Source organism: Tupaia chinensis, unplaced genomic scaffold, assembly GCF_000334495.1.
Source record: "Tupaia chinensis unplaced genomic scaffold, TupChi_1.0 Scaffold000082_1, whole genome shotgun sequence".
NCBI classification, from domain to species: Eukaryota; Metazoa; Chordata; class Mammalia; order Scandentia; family Tupaiidae; genus Tupaia; species Tupaia belangeri.
In genome coordinates, this window is record NW_006159543.1 from 160,736 (window position 1) to 180,884 (window position 20,149).

At 43.0% G+C, this 20,149-nt stretch overlaps 1 protein-coding gene across 1 annotated transcript in view; it reads left to right on the forward strand.

The window, feature by feature from the left end:
* FRMPD3 (FERM and PDZ domain containing 3) overlaps positions 1-20,149 on the forward strand; it is an 84,565-nt gene that overhangs the window by 28,405 nt on the left and 36,011 nt on the right. The window contains 7 exon segments of the mRNA XM_027769686.1: positions 1,992-2,099; positions 6,175-6,309; positions 8,632-8,751; positions 13,980-14,116; positions 14,446-14,572; positions 17,739-17,828; positions 19,781-19,960. Coding sequence (XP_027625487.1) covers positions 1,992-2,099; positions 6,175-6,309; positions 8,632-8,751; positions 13,980-14,116; positions 14,446-14,572; positions 17,739-17,828; positions 19,781-19,960 — 897 coding nt within the window.

Below are 20,149 nucleotides of genomic sequence, written 5' to 3' on the forward strand. Positions count from 1 at the left end.
CAGGATTACAGGCACATGCCACCAGGTCTGGTTCCCTGCTTTGGTTTTACAATGTGTGTATATGCCAGCTCACTATAACAAGAGTGTAAGACTAGACTCAAGTTCTCAATGTTAGCTGTAGCCCTTGTGGTGGCTCAGGATGGCGTACAGAGTAGATGCTCAACGAATACTTTCAAGGAATTAAGGAATTTGGCCATTTATATAGATCTTCACTTCCTGTAGAACTGCTGTTGGCTCAGGGAAACTGTTAGATCCTCCTGATCAGTCAAATCATTCAAGTAAGCGCATATTAAACACCTAGTGCTCATTTATTCAGCAGACCTTTATTGAGCACTAACTATATGCCAGGAACCCTGTAGATTGTTGGTACTGCAAAACTGACTAGGACCTAGCCAGCATGTAAATGAACTGAGGTGCTGGAAGCCACATGACTGCAGGTTCAGATCCTTGGGTCAGTCTGAAAATGCACTGGGTGTGCATGCATGTATACAAGATCCTAACAAGCTTCAGGGTTGAGGAAAGGGGACTGTAATGTGATCACACTGTCAAAGATGCTTCTCACTCTCTTTCTCCTTCCATCTTTCTCGCTTTCTACCTCTCTCTAATGTGTGCACACACATTACTATGAATAAAATACATTTTGTGGGGGGAGAGGTTTTTGCTATAGGGCAAATGCACTCACCAGAAAGAAAGAGAGAGACAGAGACAGAAAGCAAGAAATCACCCCCCAGGGGTGATGGCCACACCACAATCCCTTCTCCTCCATTTTCCTCTCAGGATCTTGGGCACGCACGCACATGTGCCCGGAGTGAGTTTAAGCCACTGAGTCTGGGACTCAAACTGTGGTTGACTACATGGGAGTCCAGCAACATAGGCATTATGCCAACTGCTGGTCCCAAAATAAAATATTTTTAAGATAAATTTTAAAGATAAATAGGACATGGTTGTGCAATTAGTTCACTATTTGTGAAAGACAAATATTCTTGAAAAATATGTAAGAGTACTAAGATGGGTGTATACAGATTACTATAGGAATGCATAAGAAGACTAGACATAAGTATCTGATGATGTTGGATGAGAGCTTTACAGAACATATCTATGAGTCAGGTTTTCAAGGATGGATAGGAATATCCCAAGACAAAGGAAGGCTGATAGAACAATCTTTATTGAATGTTTTTTTTATTGAGAACTTAACCTGTACCACTTTGTAAATAAAGAAACCCCTGGGCCAGAAAATTTTTGTTAAGGAGTTATCAGTTTCTCTAAATAAAACTGCCAGTGTTTCTTACTCAAGGCCAGTCCTAGTCACTTCAGAGCTTTTAGAAATAAATATCTGAGGGTGTTTGGCTCATCCCAATGATTTGCAATGCTACTGGCAGATGTTTAGCATAACAAGGTCAGAGATACTAAGTGTCCTGAAGGGAGTGGAACAGCTCTTGGAGGATGAGAAATTGCCAGAAGTATGGAGGCATAAAAAAAGGTATGGAAACCAGGAATAGCAAACCATGAGACTAGAAAGGTAGGCAGGCAGCATGTCAGAAAGGGCCTACAATGCCATAACAAAGGGTATGGCAAACGAAGACCTAGATAGAAAGTGATCTGGGCTTGGGAAGGGCCTGATGGAAAAGGAAGTATCCGGAGAGAAGATCAAGTGAGTGAGGTAGGTTCCAAAAGAGGCTTTCCATCAGCCCTTGGGGTATGTGAGCCAAGCACTACTCTAAGCTATGGAGCTTTGAACCTCAGTAGAATGTGAGTGCACTGTGATGTCAAATGAAAGTGAACTTTTGATATGGCTCAACATTGTCTTGGAGAATTTAGTTCTGGTCTTCATGTAACATTATTGTTGATCTGCTTTTTCCTCTGTCTCTTTGCCCACCCACATCTTTGGCTGTCTTGTCTTCTTTACCCCCTCTCTTTTCCTCTTCACATTCTTCTGCCTTCCTTTCTTCTAAATGAGCCTGTCTCGTTGTCCTTCCCTTGCCTGTTCACAGAAAATGATGAAGAAAGAAGCTCTCCTCCTCATCCCCAACGTCCTGAAGGTTTTCTTAGAAAATGGGCAGATCAAGTCATTTACATTTGATGGCCGGACCACTGTTAAGGTACATACAAAACCTCCTGTCTTCAGTTGTCATTGTACTCTCCAGGATGCACACGGCTGTTTGTTCCATGTTCTTATGAGCCTGAACTTAGCTGCTTGCTGCTGGAGCAAGGAGGAAGGTGGTTTGGGGGCTCCAAGTACTTGTGAGTATGAGGTTGCAAAAATGCACAGTCCTCAGATGAGGGTGGTAATGAAAATCTGCACATTCACCTGTATGCTAGTAATTATAAAAATATGCGTACACACATGGGCACATAGTACACATCTAGTTTTGAACTGCTTTGTGTTCAAGTTACAAAGGATCCTTCAGGACTCTTAGGAATTAAGGAGTGTGAAGATCATTAAACCATTTATAAAGCAAAACTGATTTATATTGATACATAACACCTACACAAGTTTACACACAAAAATAAACAAATGTAATCTCTTGGGAGATTAGATTAGTCGTGCTTTACTTTTTAAATAGCAACCAGATCTTAAACACTGAACCAAAATTCAAAAAGTCCAGGCACATCCCCTTTGGCTCTTTTCACATGAAAAACAATGACTGAACTGTGATTTTTTTTTTTTTGAGAGGTTTTTGCTATAGGGTGCGTTTGCTCACCAGAGAGACAGACAGAGACAGAGAGATAGAAAGCGAGAAATCACCCCCCAGGGGGGATGGCCACACCGCAATCCCTTCTCCTCCATTCTCCTCCCGGGATCTTGGGCACGCACGCACACGCACCCAGCGTGAGTTTTAAGCCACCGGGTTAGGGACACGAACCATGGATGACTACGTGGGAGTCCAGCGACATAGCCATTATGCTAACTGCTGGTCCCCTGAACTGTGATTTTTAACAGCTGAGCCAAGTGTCTAAAAGTCATAGTGATTCTCTTGATCCTGAGGAGTAGAAGTGGTGATACAGTTAACCCCTAGGTTCAGTCTGCTCTAAAACACAAATATTCACCTCTGCCTTTTCTGAACTCTTCAGAAAGAATTAAGAATTCTATGCCCAGAATTAATGTTTTAATGCAACCAATGCTGCTCAAACTGCTGAGCAGACCCATCCAGAAAACCAATCTTGGTCCACAGGTGTCCTATTGTCCCCACACTGGGACATAAACAGTATATATTTCCATCCCTGGGCTAGAAAAGCTTTTGCTAAGAGGAGTTATCTGGTACTCAGAATGGGCCTTGCCAGTGGTTTTCAACCAGGATCAGTATTGCCCACTGTTAGACACCTTTTGTAAATGTCTGAAGGTGTTTTGGCTCATCCTGGTGATTTGTTGTGCTATTGGCATTTAATGTCTCAGGGACAGAGATTCTACCTGTCATGGAGGAAGTGGGACATTCCCTGAATGGTTGTCCTGCAGAAAGTGCCAGTAGCACCCCTATTGTAATATGCTGCACCTATACCATGTTGACTGAATCAAAAATGTATCTGAAAAGCTTAGGGGGTGTGTCCCAGGTAGGACCTAGACCAAAATGTACTCCTTAGGGCACCATAGGATGATCTCTTCGCTACTGAAGATCTCAGGCTATGAGAGGGGGCATTGAAACAGAACTACATGATTTCTATTTAACCTTATCCTCAGAAAGGTTTAGATTTTGTTTGGAAACATAACGAAAGAAAGAAAGAAACAGAACTACACGGCAGGGAGTATCTAAATGTCCTCTTTCCCAGACATGGATATCTCTTTGTGTCAGAATCCCTCTTGGTGTTTATTCATGGATTGGTGGTAAGTTTATTAGATTTTGTCTCTGCACTGGAGAGTTTTCTGCTCTCTTTCCCCCCTCAGATTCTTCTCCAAGGTTCTCCCACCTCACATCACTACCACCATTATGACTTTTAATAGCTCCAGCCTTCCAAGACAGCAGCATTCCCCTTGTTCAGGATCTCACTCTGACTTCAGAAAGGGTGCACTGGCTATTCACAGGAACTCTGATAGGCTGCCAAATCACTTGTCTCAGAGAGGTACCTGAGTGAATTGACGGCCTGGCACAGGGGCTGTTAGACTTGTAACACTAGTTGGCAATAGCTGGCTTGGCTGTCCACAGTCCCAATGTAGCCCAACTGCAAAGAAAACCTCATCTGTCCCTGACAGAGCTCCAGCAACACTGTTGCATCTGTGACTACTTGAGTAACACAAAGAGATATTCTCTAGTACCCACCAATTTCCATCCTAGCATATGAATGGTTGAATGTCTTCCAGTGTTCACTGAGGGGCTTATTTGGCAATACTGGCTGCAAGAGATGTTTGAATTCCCAAGTCTGATTCTTCCCAGCCTTTGGAGACTAAGAAATGCTTTGCTCCCTGAACACTGAAGCCCAGTGTATATGCTGAAGCCATAGCAAAAAGATGGCAGAAGTTTCAAAATTGAGGTGAGGGCATGAGCAAGTGTTGGCACAGGAGCAATGCAACTGGACCCACATCAGAACAGCACTGGGTTCACATACCAGAATCTTCCTGTGCACTCCAGGCCTGCATGTGTCCATGGGTTTGCTGAGAATGAGGATGGATCTCAGTATGAAAATCTTATTGGGAATGTTTCTCTCTCTTCTCTCTCTTAAGAAATTAAAAAGCAGGAACCAGTATATGGCATAATGGTTATGTCTCTGGACTCCCATGTAGTCTACCATGGTTCAAGTCCTGGACCCAGTGGTTTAAAACTCAAGCCAGGCAAATGTGTATACGTGCCTAAAATCTCAAGATGAGAATGGAGGAGAAGGGATTGCAGCATGGCCATCCCCCTGGGGGGTGGTTTCTCACTTTCTGTCTCTCTGTCTCTCTCTGTCTCTCCAGCAAGCCATTCACCCTATAGCAAAAAGAAAAAACAAACCTCTAAAAAAAACTTGAAGAAGAAAAAAACTGAGGCATAGCTGTGATAGTACATGCTTGTAGATGCTGTTGCGCTGGAGGCTGAGGCCCCCATGGGAACCTGGGTTCTATTCCTAATCCACCCTAAATAAAAACAAAAACAAATAGAAAAACTAGACATAGTGGTGTACACCTGTAGTTCCAGTTCTGAAGACTGAGTCGGGACGATCATGACACAGCAAGACCCTATCTTTTTTAAAAAATTGGAAAACATACACACACGCACCCACACTGACATTTGGGCAGCCCCCACTGCTATGTCTCCAAATATCCTATTAAAAGTAGGGCAGCAGAGCAGACAGAGCCCAGAAGTTGTCAGATTTATGACTGTACACAAGACACGTGACTAGTTCCTCTGCGTGGACACATTTTTCAAGTTGCAAAATTGATCTTCTGTAAAAGCCAGCTACGGTCAAAACTGAACATTTTGCCAGTCACTCAAAGTCATTTGATTTAGATTGTGAATCCAGAAATAGTATACTTTTTAATCCCATCAATGTAGCTTTTGCTCCTGTTAACTTCTAAGTGGAGAGCTGACAGACAAAACCCAAGTGGACATTCTGACATACAAGAGGCTGAGGGAAGAAACAACACAGTGCCTGCACTTAGTAAGCTCACTCACCAAACAGTTGAATGGGAGGAGGGAGAGGCACAACCTTCTTTTGCCATGTACCTGGCCAGGTGAAATTTAGAAATACCTATTTTAACGCCTTGAATTTTGATACTTCCCAGGGCCCAGGCCTTTGAGAAATACTCATTTTTTTTCTAGAATTTTTATCTATCTATTTATTTATTTAGCTAATTTATTTATTTTTTATGTTCCCCAGGGCCCAGGCCTCTGAACAGTACCCTTTTTTCCCCTAGAATTATTTATTTAATTTTATTTATTTATTTACTTTAAAATAAATTAAAATGTATTCACGTTTATTTTCTTTTAAATAAATAAATTGAAGAGATAGGGAAAGTGAGAGAGCAAACTGCCAGGTCAGGGACTCAAATCGCAGTCGGACGTGTGGGAGGCCAGTGCCTTCACCACCATGCCATCTGCTGGCCCTGCATCACTTTACTCTTCCTGGAGCCATCATAAAGGCTGGTGTCTCAATCTTCTCCCCAGGATTATCTTTCTTAGTGTTCAACCCTCTCCTCACATTTGGTGGTTAGAATAGCTTAGGGCCAGAATGATCTACTTCTCAAGGATCTTTTTTCTTCCACAGGATGTGATGGTGACATTACAGGACCGTCTTTCCTCCCTAAGGTACATTGAGCACTTTGCTCTTGTCCTTGAGTATGCTGGGCCAGAACAGAATCAAAAGTTCCTGCTTCTCCAGGACAAGCAGCCCCTGGCTTATGTAAGTAACTCCTTTATCCTGGCTTGATAGCATTCATGTGGCCTCTATGAGAGAAGAGGACCCAAGGCACTTCATGCCTGGAAAATTCATAATGATTTATTCAGCCAGCTTCCAGAAGTCACATTTCTCTCCCAAGATTGGTCCTTCCCACCGACAGAGGGCTTTTGGCAATGCCCTTTGTGACCCAAAAAGGGCATGGAGATCATTCATCTTGGTCTGTAGAGGGGAGGGTGTGGGTGTTGATTCACTGAATGGCACTTAGAATGCTGAGTTGAAGAGCAGTGGCAAGTCTCTGTCTCCTCAAAACCGTACCTGCTAGACTTAAGGTGGAAGCCTGGCCTTTTGGATGAATGAAGGCTGTAATACAGAAGAGTCATAGAATTAAATCTAGTGAAAAATAGGACAAATGGAAGTTGGGAATAGGCTGACAAGAGCCAAGAATAGGTAGCATGTCACAGCACCTTCTAAGGTAGAGTAGGGAAAAGTGTCTGATCTTCCTAGCCTCACCAAATGGAAAAAGACAGGAAATCCAGGATGGCTGGATGACATTGCACTGAGAAGTGCCAAAGAGGCAGCTGCTGCACTTAGTATTACCAGGTAGAGTGGGTAAGAGTTGGAGGACAGTTGGGAAGAAATTCCTTTTCAGAGCCTACATGGAAGCCAAGCAAACACGAAAATCAGACATATAGAAAAAGAAAGGATTTTATGCCAGCCAGTGGCATGGTGGTTAAAGTGACTGGATCACACATGGCTGACTGCATGGCTCAAGTTCCAGACCCTGCAGTTTGAGAAATATGCTTGGGTGTGTGTATGTGTGTACCCAGAATCCCAAGAAGAGACTGGAGGAGAAGGGGTTGTAACATGTCCACCCTTCCAGGGAGTGATTTCTCACTTCCCCTCTATCTGTCTCTCTCTGGCAAGCACACACATGCTCTAGAAAATTTTAAAAATCATAAAAAGAAGGACCAGCAGTTAGCGTAATGGCTATGTCGCTGAACTCCCACGTAGTAGACCACGGTTCGAGTCTTGGACCCGGTGACTTAAACTCACACAGGGCACGTGTGCATACATGCCCAGGATCCCGAGAAGAGAATGGAGGAGAAGGGATTGCAGCATGACCATCCCCCCTTGGGGCTGATTTCTCGCTTTCTATCTCTCTGTTTCTGTCTGTCTGTCTGGTGAGCACATGCGCCCTATAGCAAAAACCTCTCCCCCCCAAAAAAAATCATGAAAAGAAAGGGTTTTTAGAAAGAATGATTCTTCAAATTGAGCTCTCAGTCAAATGCAATCCAGAGACTTACAGGTGAGAAGAAAAGATCATGAGTGGAGTCCTGCTTGGGAGGAGGCCTAAGTGACTCCCAGCGCTAAGTAGTTCTCTGAACTCAGTCTCTTGCTCCAAATGGGATTTTTTTTAAGGAAGTTTTTGCTGTAGGGCGTATGCGCTCACCAGAAAGACAGAGAGATAGAAAGCGAGAAATCACCCCCCAGGGGGGATGGCCACGCTGCAATCCCTTCTCCTCCATTCTCCTCTCAGGATATTGGGCACGCACGCACACGCGCCCGGCATGATTTTAAGCCACCAGGTCCGGGACGCAAACAGCGGTTGACTACATGGGAGTCCAGCAACATAGCCATTACGCTAACTGCTGGTCCCTCCAAATGGGATTTTAAACATTTTTTTTTTATTAAGAAGAAAGTTAAGCATACACAAAAGTAGAAGGAATATAGTGGAATGAACCCTATTACTCATCCCCAGTTTCAGCAATTATCAATATATTGCCATTTATTTCAGCAAAACAAGAAGACTTCAGAAAGTTTGTGGGAAAATGGAATTTAAATATTAATTTATTTTAGTGCAAAAAATTTAAATCCATGTATACTTTTTCATAATATGTATTTTCCATGAACTTTTTGAAGATCCCGGATACCTCAAATGGGATTTAAAATCTTTGATTTGGCCTCTGATCAGCAACTCACTCTGTTTAAGGCTGAGTCCTTCTGCAAGGTAAAGGCATGGACAGCAATAAGAGACTGAAAAAGTCCCAGGAGCCCTCTCTGTCTGGTTGGTGTCATGGTCTTAGACCCAACTATTGATAAAGATCACGTCTTAGATAAGTAATTTTAAAATACCAGTCATTTTGGGTTAGAAGGCAAAAAAGACCTGGCTTCTTCGATTTCCTCTAAGGGTAATTGGTATCAACCAGGTGGGAGACAGAGTAGGAAACAACAGCCTAGCTTAGCTCTAACCCCTACCTTTAAGAGCTGACTGCCCACCACTGATTCAAGATCTCCTTTCCCCTCTCTCTCATCCCTGGGATTCAGGTGGTACAACGGACACATTATCATGGAATGAAATGCCTCTTCCGAATAAGCTTCTTTCCCAAAGACCCTGTGGAGCTGCTGCGTAGGGATCCTGCTGCTTTTGAATACCTATATATCCAGGTAGAGTCTGGCTTGGGGATTCACAGACAGACAGACCAATGGACAAAAAAGCAGTACGCTGTTCTGCCATCACAATGAAGTAGATATGTAAGTTTTTTCCAATCTCCAGGTAGTTCTGAAGGCCCTTTCCTTTGCTGCTACCATTTGTAAGACCTGGCCAAGTTGGTCTGGTTGGCCTGGTGATCTGAGTTAACTGTGGCTCAGAATCCTTTCTATTTGTCCATACAGATCTCATCAGTTTTCAAGAATAAGCAACCCCAATATCTCTGGTACCCTCAGAAGATTCCAAAGTTCATCAAGCCTGTTTATGCTTCAGAGTTATCTCAACTCCCCCAATACCTAGCTCCATTAAGATGATTCCCAATTCAGTTCATCCAGAAACATTTACTGAGCACTTAGTCTTGGCCAGGTCCTACCTTAGGAACTTACAACCAAAGGTGAACAAAGAATTATCCTGACTCATCAGAGCTCACATATGCACACACACATACACACACACACACACACACACACACACACACACACGAAATGACAGTGGCATGGTAGGTACCTGGCACTCCTGTGTAGACTGGAAGTAGTTTGCTAACTCTATATGGGAGAGAAGTAGTGAAGCCTTCATAGAGGATTTTGGCCCTGAATTTCCTTATTCAAGCTCCCAAGATCATCTTATGTCTAATATTTTGGAATTTCGTGACAAGAGCACATCCATACTGTTAACTTTGAAGGACAAGTAGAAGTTTGAGAGACTTTAGAGAGACAAGAAGCAGGTGGTAAGGGGCTTCTAGCTATGGCAAACACAGACTTTATGACAGTCTGGACAATTATTCTCAAAATGTGGTGCCTGAATCAGAAATATCAACATCAATTGGGAACTTAATAGAAATGCAAATTGTTGGGCCCCAGCCCAGCCCCACTGAATCAGAAACTCTAGAGGTAGAGCCCAGCACTGTGTGTTTCAACAAGCCCTCCAGGGGATTTTAGGCTCAAAGGACTTTGAAAACCAGTGCTTTTAGGATAGTGGTTCTTAATCCTAGCTGCGCAGTAGAATTAGCTGGGAAGCTTTGGAAAAAATTATATGCCCCCCCCTCCAGGAACAACTAAGGAAAAATCAGTGGGAGAGGGGTCCAAGCACTGGTATTTTTTTAATTCCTCAAGTGATTCTAAGGTCCAGCCAAAGTAAGGAAATTCTGCTGGAGGATAGGGGCACAAAAATGATGACGGAGATTAACCTGATTAACCAAGCAATTTCAAGAGATCACATAATGCCAAGGAAGTACACCAGATAGGGAACTATGGCAGTTATCCATGGGAAAAACCATGAAGCTCCAGGACCTGGGCCAGGGTAGAGGGGGTAGAGGTGAGAGTTCAGGAGGTATTTCAAAGGTAGACTCTGTAGACTTTGACTTGAAAAGTATGTGGTGGTAGAGAGAATGTCATTCCCCAAGTTAGGAAATACAAGCAGTGAAATGGGTTTGGGGAAAAGATGAGTTTATTTTGATGTATGTTGAGCTTTAGGTGCTCAAGAGACGTATACAGCATTTGATGACACAAGAAAACTCAAACTTCATCTGTCTCTTATGGTGAGACCTGGGGATATGCTTTAAGACATTGTGGTTGTCCTTTCTGCCCCTTCTGACAGCCTAAAATGTTAAGAACATTTCTCAAACAACCTCAGGTTCTTTTACCAGTCCTCTAGAGGGCAATGAGTTGTAGCTGCTCTATGAATTTCATCAGTTTAGTTCTTCATGTTGTTTGCCCTGAATTTCTTCATTCAAGTCTCTAAGGATAGATAACTTGGTTCTAATATGTTGGAATTTGGTGAAAATACCACATTCACCCTGTCTCTCCCCTTCATAATGAGGGAGATTCCAGCTGTATTCCTTCAATAGTTTTATAAAGGTCTCATTGACAAACAACACAATTATACATCTTTAAGGTATACCATTTGATGTCTAACATTTTTATAGCCATGAAACTGTCATACACTCCAACTATTAAACATACCTAACATCACCAAAAGTTTCCTCAGGTCCCTTTGTAATTCACACCACAACCACCATCCTGCCTAGCCTCAAGTAACCACTGACCTGCTTTCTGCTTAGCCTCAAGTAACCACTGACCTGCTTTATGTCACTATAGATTAATTTGCTTTGTCTAGAGTTTTATATAAATGAAATCATACAGTACATATACCCATTTTTATCTGGCTTATTTGACTCAGCATAATGAGTTTGATATTCATCCACATTTTTGCATGTATTAATAATGCATTTTTTTATGGTCAAGTAGTATTCTATGGTATAGATGTGCCAGAATTTATCTATAGATTTCCCTGTTGATGGACATTTGGATTGCTTCCAGGTTTTAGCCATTTACAAAGCCTCTATGTATGTATATATATAAGTATTTGGACATATGCCTTCTTTTCTCTTGAATAAATACCTAGGAATGGAATGGTTCCATCATAGTAGATGTAGCTTTCTTTCATCTTTTTTCTTAATTGCCCGAGGGCACACACACTCACCAGTGAGAGACAAAGAGAGGTAGAGGCAGAAAGTACCCACCACTGGGGCATGGTTATGCCTCAATCCTTTCTTGTCCATTTCTTTATCCTGCTGGGATTTGGGGGCATACATGCACGTGTACTGAGCATGTTTTTCAAGCTACTGGAGCCAGAATTTGAACCGTGGTCAGCCATTTGGGATTGTGCTCCCTTAACTACCGGGCTATGGGACTGGTCCTTTCTTGAATTTTTAAAAGAAACTCCAATATTGTTTTCCAAGGTGGTGGTACTATCTTAAATTCCTATCAGCCATGAATGAGGGTTCCTGTTTTTTTATGTTCTCATCAGCACTTGATATTGTCAGTATTTATTTTACTTTAGTCATTCTAATAGTGTGTAGTGGCATCTCATTGTGGTTTTCATTTGCCTTTCCCTAATGACTAATAATGTTGACCATCTTTTCATATATTTATTTACTGTTATGCATCTGCTTTGGCAGAGTGTCTAGTCAAATATTTTGCCAGAATTTTTTTACTTATTATTATTAATGAGTGAGAATTCTTTATATATTCTGGATATAAGTTATTTGTTAGATATGCTAATTGCAATTATATTTCCCAGTCTATGGCTTTTCTTTTCAGTCTCAGAGCACATGTTTGCAATTTGGTAAAGTCCATTTGGTTCATTTGGTTTTGTTTTTAATGGATGGAGTTTTGGTGTCATGTCTTAAAAGAAATTTAGCATAACTCAAGGCCACAAAGATTTTCTCCTATTTTTTTCTAGAAGTTTTGTCACCTCTGTTCTGAGTTAAATTGCATATGTGGTGCAAGGTATCCATCAAAATTTTATGAGTTATTGGGAACCAGCAGTTAGCCTAATGGCTATGTCGCTGGACTCCCACATAGTCGACCGCGGTTCGCATCCTGGACCTGGTGGCTTAAAACTCACGCCGGGTGCGTGTGCATGCGTGCCCAAGATCCTGAGAGGAGAATGGAGGAGAAGGGATTGTGGCGTGACCATCCCCCCTGGGGGGGTGATTTCTCGCTTTCTGTCTCTGTGTCTCTGTCTGGAGAGCGCACATGCCCTATAGTGAAAAACCTCTCCAAAAAAAAAAATTATGAGTTATTTTTCTTTTTTGCATATAGTTATTTAATTGATTCAACATTTATGGAAGACTATATTTTTCCACTCAGGTACCTTAATACCTTTGTCAAGAATCAGTATATTTGTGGATCTATTTATGAACTTTTTTCTGTTCTATTAACCTACTTGTACAAGGACCTTGAAAAAGTTCCTGGAAAATGTGTGTAATTAAAACAACCATGCATGAATTTCAAAAATTGTTTGCACTAAAACAAACTCATACTTTAATTTTATTTTCCCATGAACTTTTTGAAGTACCCTCATATCTTCTTATGCCTTTATCACACTCTTGATTGCTGTAGTCTTGAAATAGGGTAATGTTTATCTTCCAACCTTGTTCTTCTTTTTCAAAGTGGTTTTGGCTATTCTATGAATTCCCCTGTGAATTTTGGAATCAGTTTGTCAATTTCTACCAGAAACCTGCTATTCTTTGAATTGGAACTGGGTCAAATCTATAGATTAATTTAGGGAGAATTAACATCTTTACAAATAAGGACTTCAAGCTCTTGAACGCAGAATTTCTACAATTACTTAGGTCTTCTTTAATTTTTCCCACCGTGCTGATCTTTCATACATTCTTTCAGATTTTCCCCAATTAATTCATGTTATCTTGTGTGAGAGAAAGAGAGAAATAGATAGAGAGGCATTTTCTGACAAGACCTCACCATTTCAGTCTTTTGCTCCATCCTCCCAGTTAATTAGGATTACAGGTGCATGATGCCACCCCCGGACTATTCAAGTTGGTCTTAAGACTGAACCCAGATCTCCCATGTGACCCCAGCCTCACTGTAAAATGCCCTACCTTTTGCACCATTGTGGGTGAACCAATTTAATATGTTTTGATGCTATTATAAGTTATTTTATTTTAAATTTTAATTTCTAATAGTTGCTAGGATAGAGAAATATTTTCAGGTTTTGGTCAGAAGGAATAAAGAAAGGGAGAGAGAACATGCTGGTGTACCAACTCACAGGGTTCGGGAGTAATAATACTCTTGGCCAATAGTTCCAGGGAACCTCCCTCTATAATAGTGTAGAAAAGATTGATTCACCAATATTTTTGTCCTTCAGACCTCTTCAGACTCCCATTCAAATAGAATGTCCACCCTATCTCTGCAATCTATCTCTCACCCTGGAATTTTGAGACAGAACCCTATAGAGAGTTCCTTCACATGTCTCTCTTCCTTTGTTCCCATCTAAGTTAGCAGAGGAACTTTGTATGGGTGGTGGTGTGGGAGTAAGTATAGGTCCCTGAGAAAAGGTGGCATAAGCAGAAAGAAAGGAAGTGATGTCATGTCTCACTTTTGCAGTGAACTGGACTTTCTGCCCACCCATGACTTGCCACTGTGTGTACTTATCACTGAAAAGAAGGCTGTCCAAGGTCTGCTGAATGCAGCAAGTGATATCTCTTATACTGGAGACTCCTCTGTAGTCTTTCTCCCAAGGGCAGCATCTTCCTTTTTTCCCTTGATCTAGTATACCTTACTAACTTCATGCTTCTTTTCTGGGAAATAAGGGAGTATATTAAGGGGCAGGGAGGGACTGTCTCCTTTAACTGATGACTTCGAACTGCCCTCTCTCACAGAGTCGGAATGATGTTATCCGAGAACGCTTTGGAATGGACCCCAAGCCAGAGATGCTTTTGGGGCTTGCTGCCCTCCACATCTACATCACTGTCTCAGCCACTCGACCTAGTCAGAAGATCTCACTTAAGAATGTGGAGTGAGTTGTGCTGGGACTTTTTGGGATAGGGGCAAATGTAGGGAGAAGACGCAATGGTCGAGCTATGCTATGCTTTTTGGGAATGTGGGGCATGAGATAGGAGTGAGAACTGGAGTTCCTCACACCTGGACCATGATGTCCTAGAGCTATAACTTCTAGTAGGGAACTGGGGCTAGTGTTACTCCCCTGTCCCTATCCCTCCTTTCTTTCTCCCAGTCTGTATTCCTACATCTGTGTCTCTCAGATTCAGTCCATTTCTACCTTACCATTTTTATCTTTTTGTCCTACTTTGTGTCTCTCACTAATCTTTTACTTTTCTTCTGCTTTAGGAAGGAGTGGGGCCTGGAGCCCTTTCTTCCCCCCTCCCTCCTGCAAGGTATCAAAGAGAAGAACCTCCGGAAATCTCTCTCTCAACAACTGAAGGCTCACCAAACACATCCTTCCAGTGGCACCAAGGTACCCAGAGCAGGGCATTGGGCACTGTGTTCAAGCACTAGTGGCCACAGGGGGATATTGGGTGACTTCCCAGCAGTTTCTGGTTCTGTTGGGGTCCTCATCACTCTTTTTGACTCAACTGCACATCCAGGTTGGCAAGATATGGGGACAATTATGGAGAGTTTTCTCCAAACCTGAGCCTCTCTCAGAGACAGCTCAGTGGCATGTCACTGAGAGAGCTCAGGGTTCCCAAAGCAAAGAAGCCAAGATGATTCTCAGGTCCATTTACCAATTAGTCAGCGCTGATTGAGCACCTGTGATGTAGAAAGTACTGGACTCTGGGGAGGTACATGCTTTCCATGGAAATGATTGTTCTGTCCTACAAACTTCCTAAAGCTTCAGTCTTGGGGTGTGAAATTCTGGGAGATAAACATGCAGCCTGATGGGCCATCAGGTGGTATAGTGATTAAGGAGCTGGACTCCCATGTGACCGACCATGGTTAGAGTCCCAGACCAGGTAGCTTGAAAATCATGCAGGGCGTGTGTGTATGTGGTCTTAAAATCCCAAGAGGGAAATAAAAGAGAGGGGATTGCAGCAATGACCATTCACCCAGGGGATGATTTATCACTTTCTCTCTCACTGTCTTTCTACAGGGAGTGCACTTGCCCTATGGCAAAAACCTTAAAAAAAAAAAAGTGCCCCCCTCCCCCAGGGGTACAAGGCCTGATCTAGAGAATAGGTCACTGGGCAGATCCTCGAGTGTGCTCTCATTCACCTTCTAGTTCTTTGAGGGCTCCCATTACCTGATTCCCCCAGCCCTGCAGGTTCTTCTTAGGCTTGTAAGACTCAGTCTTTTTGTGCTTCCTGCCCAAGAAGCAAAAGCGAGATGAGAAGTGAGAATCAGCATGCAGGCATAGTTATGGGTACACAATCACTTCCACGTATTCCGCTCCTTCCAGATTTTTCGCATTACCAAGCAGCTTTTCTTTTAAGACACCAATTTCCCTAAAGCGTTAAACCATTTTCACCTTGCTGTGTATATTTAATCAGATTGTTTTCTTCTCAGCTGAGAGTACCAGCGCTTACCACCACCTCCTCAGCAAACATTTTTGAGGCATCCCAATTCTTGAGCTGGAGATACAAAGATGAAGAATGTCTGGCCCCCCACTCAGGCACAGTCTAATGGGAAGACACAATGGTCAGTCCCAACAGAGTGTAATAGGCACAAGTGCTCAGAAGCACAGAGGAGGGACACTAAGCCCCACCTGGGGGAGGTGGAACAGGGTAGGAATTGGTGCATTGGATCTCAGAGCTGGGTCTTGAAGGACAGATGGGAGTTTGTCTAGATGAGTTGGTGGAAGTGGGTAGTTGGAGGAAGACTTTCCCAGGCAGAAAAATCAGACTGTACTAAGGTTCAGAAATATGACAGAACTCAGTGCAAGGAAATAAATGCACATAGTTTAACCTAATCAAATATAGAGAATGCAAGGGATGTGCAAGGGGAAAAAAACAGGGACAAGAGAGGAGGCCAGAGAGGTTGGCAGAAATCAGTACATGGAGGGCTGTGTGTGCCCTGAGAATGAGTTTTACCTCATCCTGTAGGCAGCAGGGAACCACTGAAGCATTTAAGCTGGAAGTTCATGGGATTAAATTTTAGGGTCCCTCGACTGTGTGAAGTTAGTCAGAGAAAAATATTATCAGGACTGAATGTAACCTGGATATCACCCTGACACAGGTAGGAATGTCAAGGCAATGACTGTAGGGCTAAAGAGAGGGATGGGTAATTTGGGTAGAGGGTTAGGGAACAGGATCAGGATGATTTGGCAACTAGTGGCCCTTGGATGAAGGAGGAGTCCAGTGTGACTTGTAGGTTTCTGACTCAATTGCTCAGGAGCTGCTGCTGGGGACCAGCAATGCAAGATGATGAGCAGCCTTGGGACTTAGAGGTATTTAGTGTTAAAGATATTGAATGTGATTCTCAGCTGGGGCTAGCCAATATTTAGGTGGCTCTGAAGGATCTCAGAGGAGAGGTATAGATTAGATAGGCTGTCAAAAGTAAAATGTTGGAATTAACCCAGGAACAAAATTAGTAAGCTGGATACTTTAGGAAAGAGAATCAGGAAGTAGGAGAAGAGTTTTTAAAGGGAGATGGGATTACTGGGTCATTTTATAGTTCTAGTTTTAGATTTCTGACAAATTTCTGTACTGTTTTCCACAGTAGCTCTACTAATTTACACTCCCACCAGCAGTGCACAAGGGCTCCCCTTTCTTTATAATCTCACTAGCATTTGTTATTGTTTTGTTTTGTTTTGTAAAAGCCATTCTGGATGGGTTACCTCATTGCAGTTTTGCTTTGCATTTTCCTTATGATAAGAGATGTTGAACATTTTCTCATATGCTTTTTAGTCACTTTTACATCTTCCTTTGAGTGTTGTCTGTTTGGATTGATTACCTATTTTTAAATTGGATTATTAGGTTTGTTTTGTTTTATTTCTTTGTTCTTGTTGTTGGTGGTGGTGGTGGTGGAGGGTGTGTGTGTGTGTGTGTGTGTGTGTGTGTGTGTGTGTGTGGCTGTCCTGTTTGAGTTCCTTTTGTATTCTGATTATCTATCCTTTAACATAGTTTGCAAATATTTTCTCCCATTCTGTTGGTTGTCTCTTTACTACACTTATTGTTTCCTTTGCTGCTATTACACTTACTGTTTCCTTTGCTGTGCAGAAGTTTTTTAGTCCTTCTTAACTTATTCTGAGTGTCTTCACCCTATAGTGGAAGCTAAAGGACTTGATAGCATAAAAGTAGAGAGAATAAGCATGGATACCAGAAATTGCATGAGGTGAGGGAAAAGAGTATGATTAACAAACACAAGAATGCATGTATACTTGATTTGATTATTATACACTATATGCATGCTTTAAAAAACCATGCCATACCCCACAATGTGCACACTAATTATACGTAAACCGGAAATTACAATTAAACAAAAAGTGGAGGGAAGAGAGGGGAAGCTAGAGGTAATATCTATCCAAAATGACACCTTCCTACAGTTTTGCTGAGGGTCTCCCACACTCACAGTGTTGCTTGGTGATAAGAGCCTATACAAGGCTGAGACTCCTTTTTGAGAAGATGGATTTGCTTTTTCTGTGCTCTTCAGACTTTCTCACATTTCTTGGTGGATTGTTTCCACAGGGCTCTGCAATTCAGGCAAAGCTCCAGTATCTTCGAATTCTGAATGAACTTCCGACCTTCACAGGCGTTTTGTTCAACACTGTGGGCCTGGTCAGTGGGGCAGGAGTGGGAGAATGAAGGGAGGGAGCCCTTATATTGGCACTTGAACTTGGGCGAGGGGCAGGAGAGGCAAATATTTCTAAAATCCTTCTTTCCTCTTCCTCCGCCTCCTACCTCTCCCTTCCCTATGGTGCAACAGTTCTGTTTCTGATACAGTGGCAAAGTAGGATGAGATATTTGTTTTTGGTATCCCTCCATGATCCTTTCATGTGCTCCCTTCCTCTATTTCAGGGTTTGGCAAACTTTTTCCATAAAGGGCCAGGTAGTAAATATGTTACGCTTTCTAAGTGGGTCATACAGGTCTTGTGGCAGATACTCAGCCCAACCGTCCAGCCCCAAAGCAGCCATACAAAATGCATTAACAAATGGGTGTGGCTGCGTGCCTACACTTTTATGGACATGGAAATTTGGGTTTCATGTAGTTTTCACAAAATGTGGTTCTTTGGGCAGCATGTGGCGTGGAAGTTAAGGCAGCTGGATCCCACATGCTGACTACACAGTTTAAATAAATCCTGGACCTGGCAGCTTGAAAAAACACACCGGGCACATGTATGTGCATGTCCCAAACCCCAAGAAGAGAATAGAAGGGATTAAAACATGGCCATCCCTCCTGGGGTGGGGGTGATTTCTCACATTCTCTCTGTCTCTCTCAGGCAAGCACATACACCCTATGGTCAAAACCTAAAACAAAACAAACAAAGAAGTTCTTTTGATTTTTTTTTTCCCTAACAGTTTAAAAAATGTAAAAACCATTCTTAGTTCATGGACCATACAAAAATAAGTGGGGGGCTAGATGTGGACCATGGCTATGGCTTGCCAACCCCTGCTTAATTTTATTGTCCTTACAGATTTCTGTGGTCACTACCCCAGGTTTCCCAAATCCTTATTCTTACCCCTGATTGTCCAGCACCTCCACCACAGCAGCAATTCTCTGGGGTTGGGAACTACTGATTCCACCCCTAAGACTATGCCCCAGGCTACCTACCCTGATGAAAAGAAATTCAAATCATCTTGCCAATTGGATCCAGGTGCTTATCATGCTCTGGGAAGCACACTGTCAGGCTAGTTCAGCACACTGGTGGAAAGCCGCTTATCAAAGTGTCTATAGGCAGACACAAGAGGTTCCTCAGGGTGATGCTAATGGTAGGGAATGGACCTGCAGAGGGCTCTCAGGCTTGATCGCTCCAAGGAGTCTGTCAGAACCACTTAAGGGAATCCAGTCCATCAGGCCTGGAAGTACCCATTTACACTCTGGGATTTGCAAAACACAGGAAGCCCACTGTCAGCTCCCCCACCTCCACACACTCTCAAATCTTTTTCACTCAGCTGCCCCTGTTGAAATTGCTGCTGTCCATCCCTTTTGGTTAAGACCACTGGAACGCCTATTAAAAGGCAAATATCTTCTTAGGGAGCAAGGCCAACATTAAGTGCCCAATCAACCCATAAGACATTAGGCAGAGTTACTTTGTCAGTAGCTTTTGGCACTAGATTAGAAGTACAAGTTTAAATGACTGCTTTTGGTGGGAGGGAAAAGACCAGACACAGGATTCTGCTTGGTCATGCAGAGCATTGAGTGAGGGCTTCGTAGGGGAGAGTGCTCCAAAGACACCAGACACCCCTCATTGACTCCAGGGTTTTGCTGGAGCTGCCCTTGCTGCTGCCCATTCAATTCTACCTACTGCCAAGACTAAGGTGTCCATTTAGACTGGTGATCTGAGACCCTACCCCAGGAACGGGGGAGGGGTAGTGGGGTGGGGCAGACTCTTGTCCCCTCAGGGCTGTCATCCTGCCCTGACACTGAGCCCTAGATATTTCTAGACTACTTAGGCTACTTCTCCAGCAGAACTTGTCCAATGCATGTTTTCTATTTCCTCCTCCTGCCTCCTCTCCTCATCTCCTCCACCTTTCTGTCTATAATGCTGTCTGCCATGCTTGGACATCAGGACGAGAAGCAGTCAGCCACCACGCTCCTGGTGGGACCCCGACATGGCATCAGCCATGTTATTGACCTCAAAACTAACCTCACCACTGTGCTGTCCGAGTTCAGTAAGATCAGCAAGATCCAGCTGTTCCGGGAGAACCAAGGCGTGGCACGGGTGGAGACCAGCATCATGGATGCCAAGGTAAGGCCTGCCTTGGGGGCTACTTCTCCAGAAACATGCCTTGTAAACAGAAAAAGAAGTAAACTTGAGAAAGTTTGAACCTGTTAGGTGAGGTTAAGTTACTCTAAAGTGGTTGAGACCCTGGACCCCATTGGGCTCCTTTTTTTTTTTTTTTTTTTTTTTTAATTTCAAGGACGGGGAAGGGAGAGA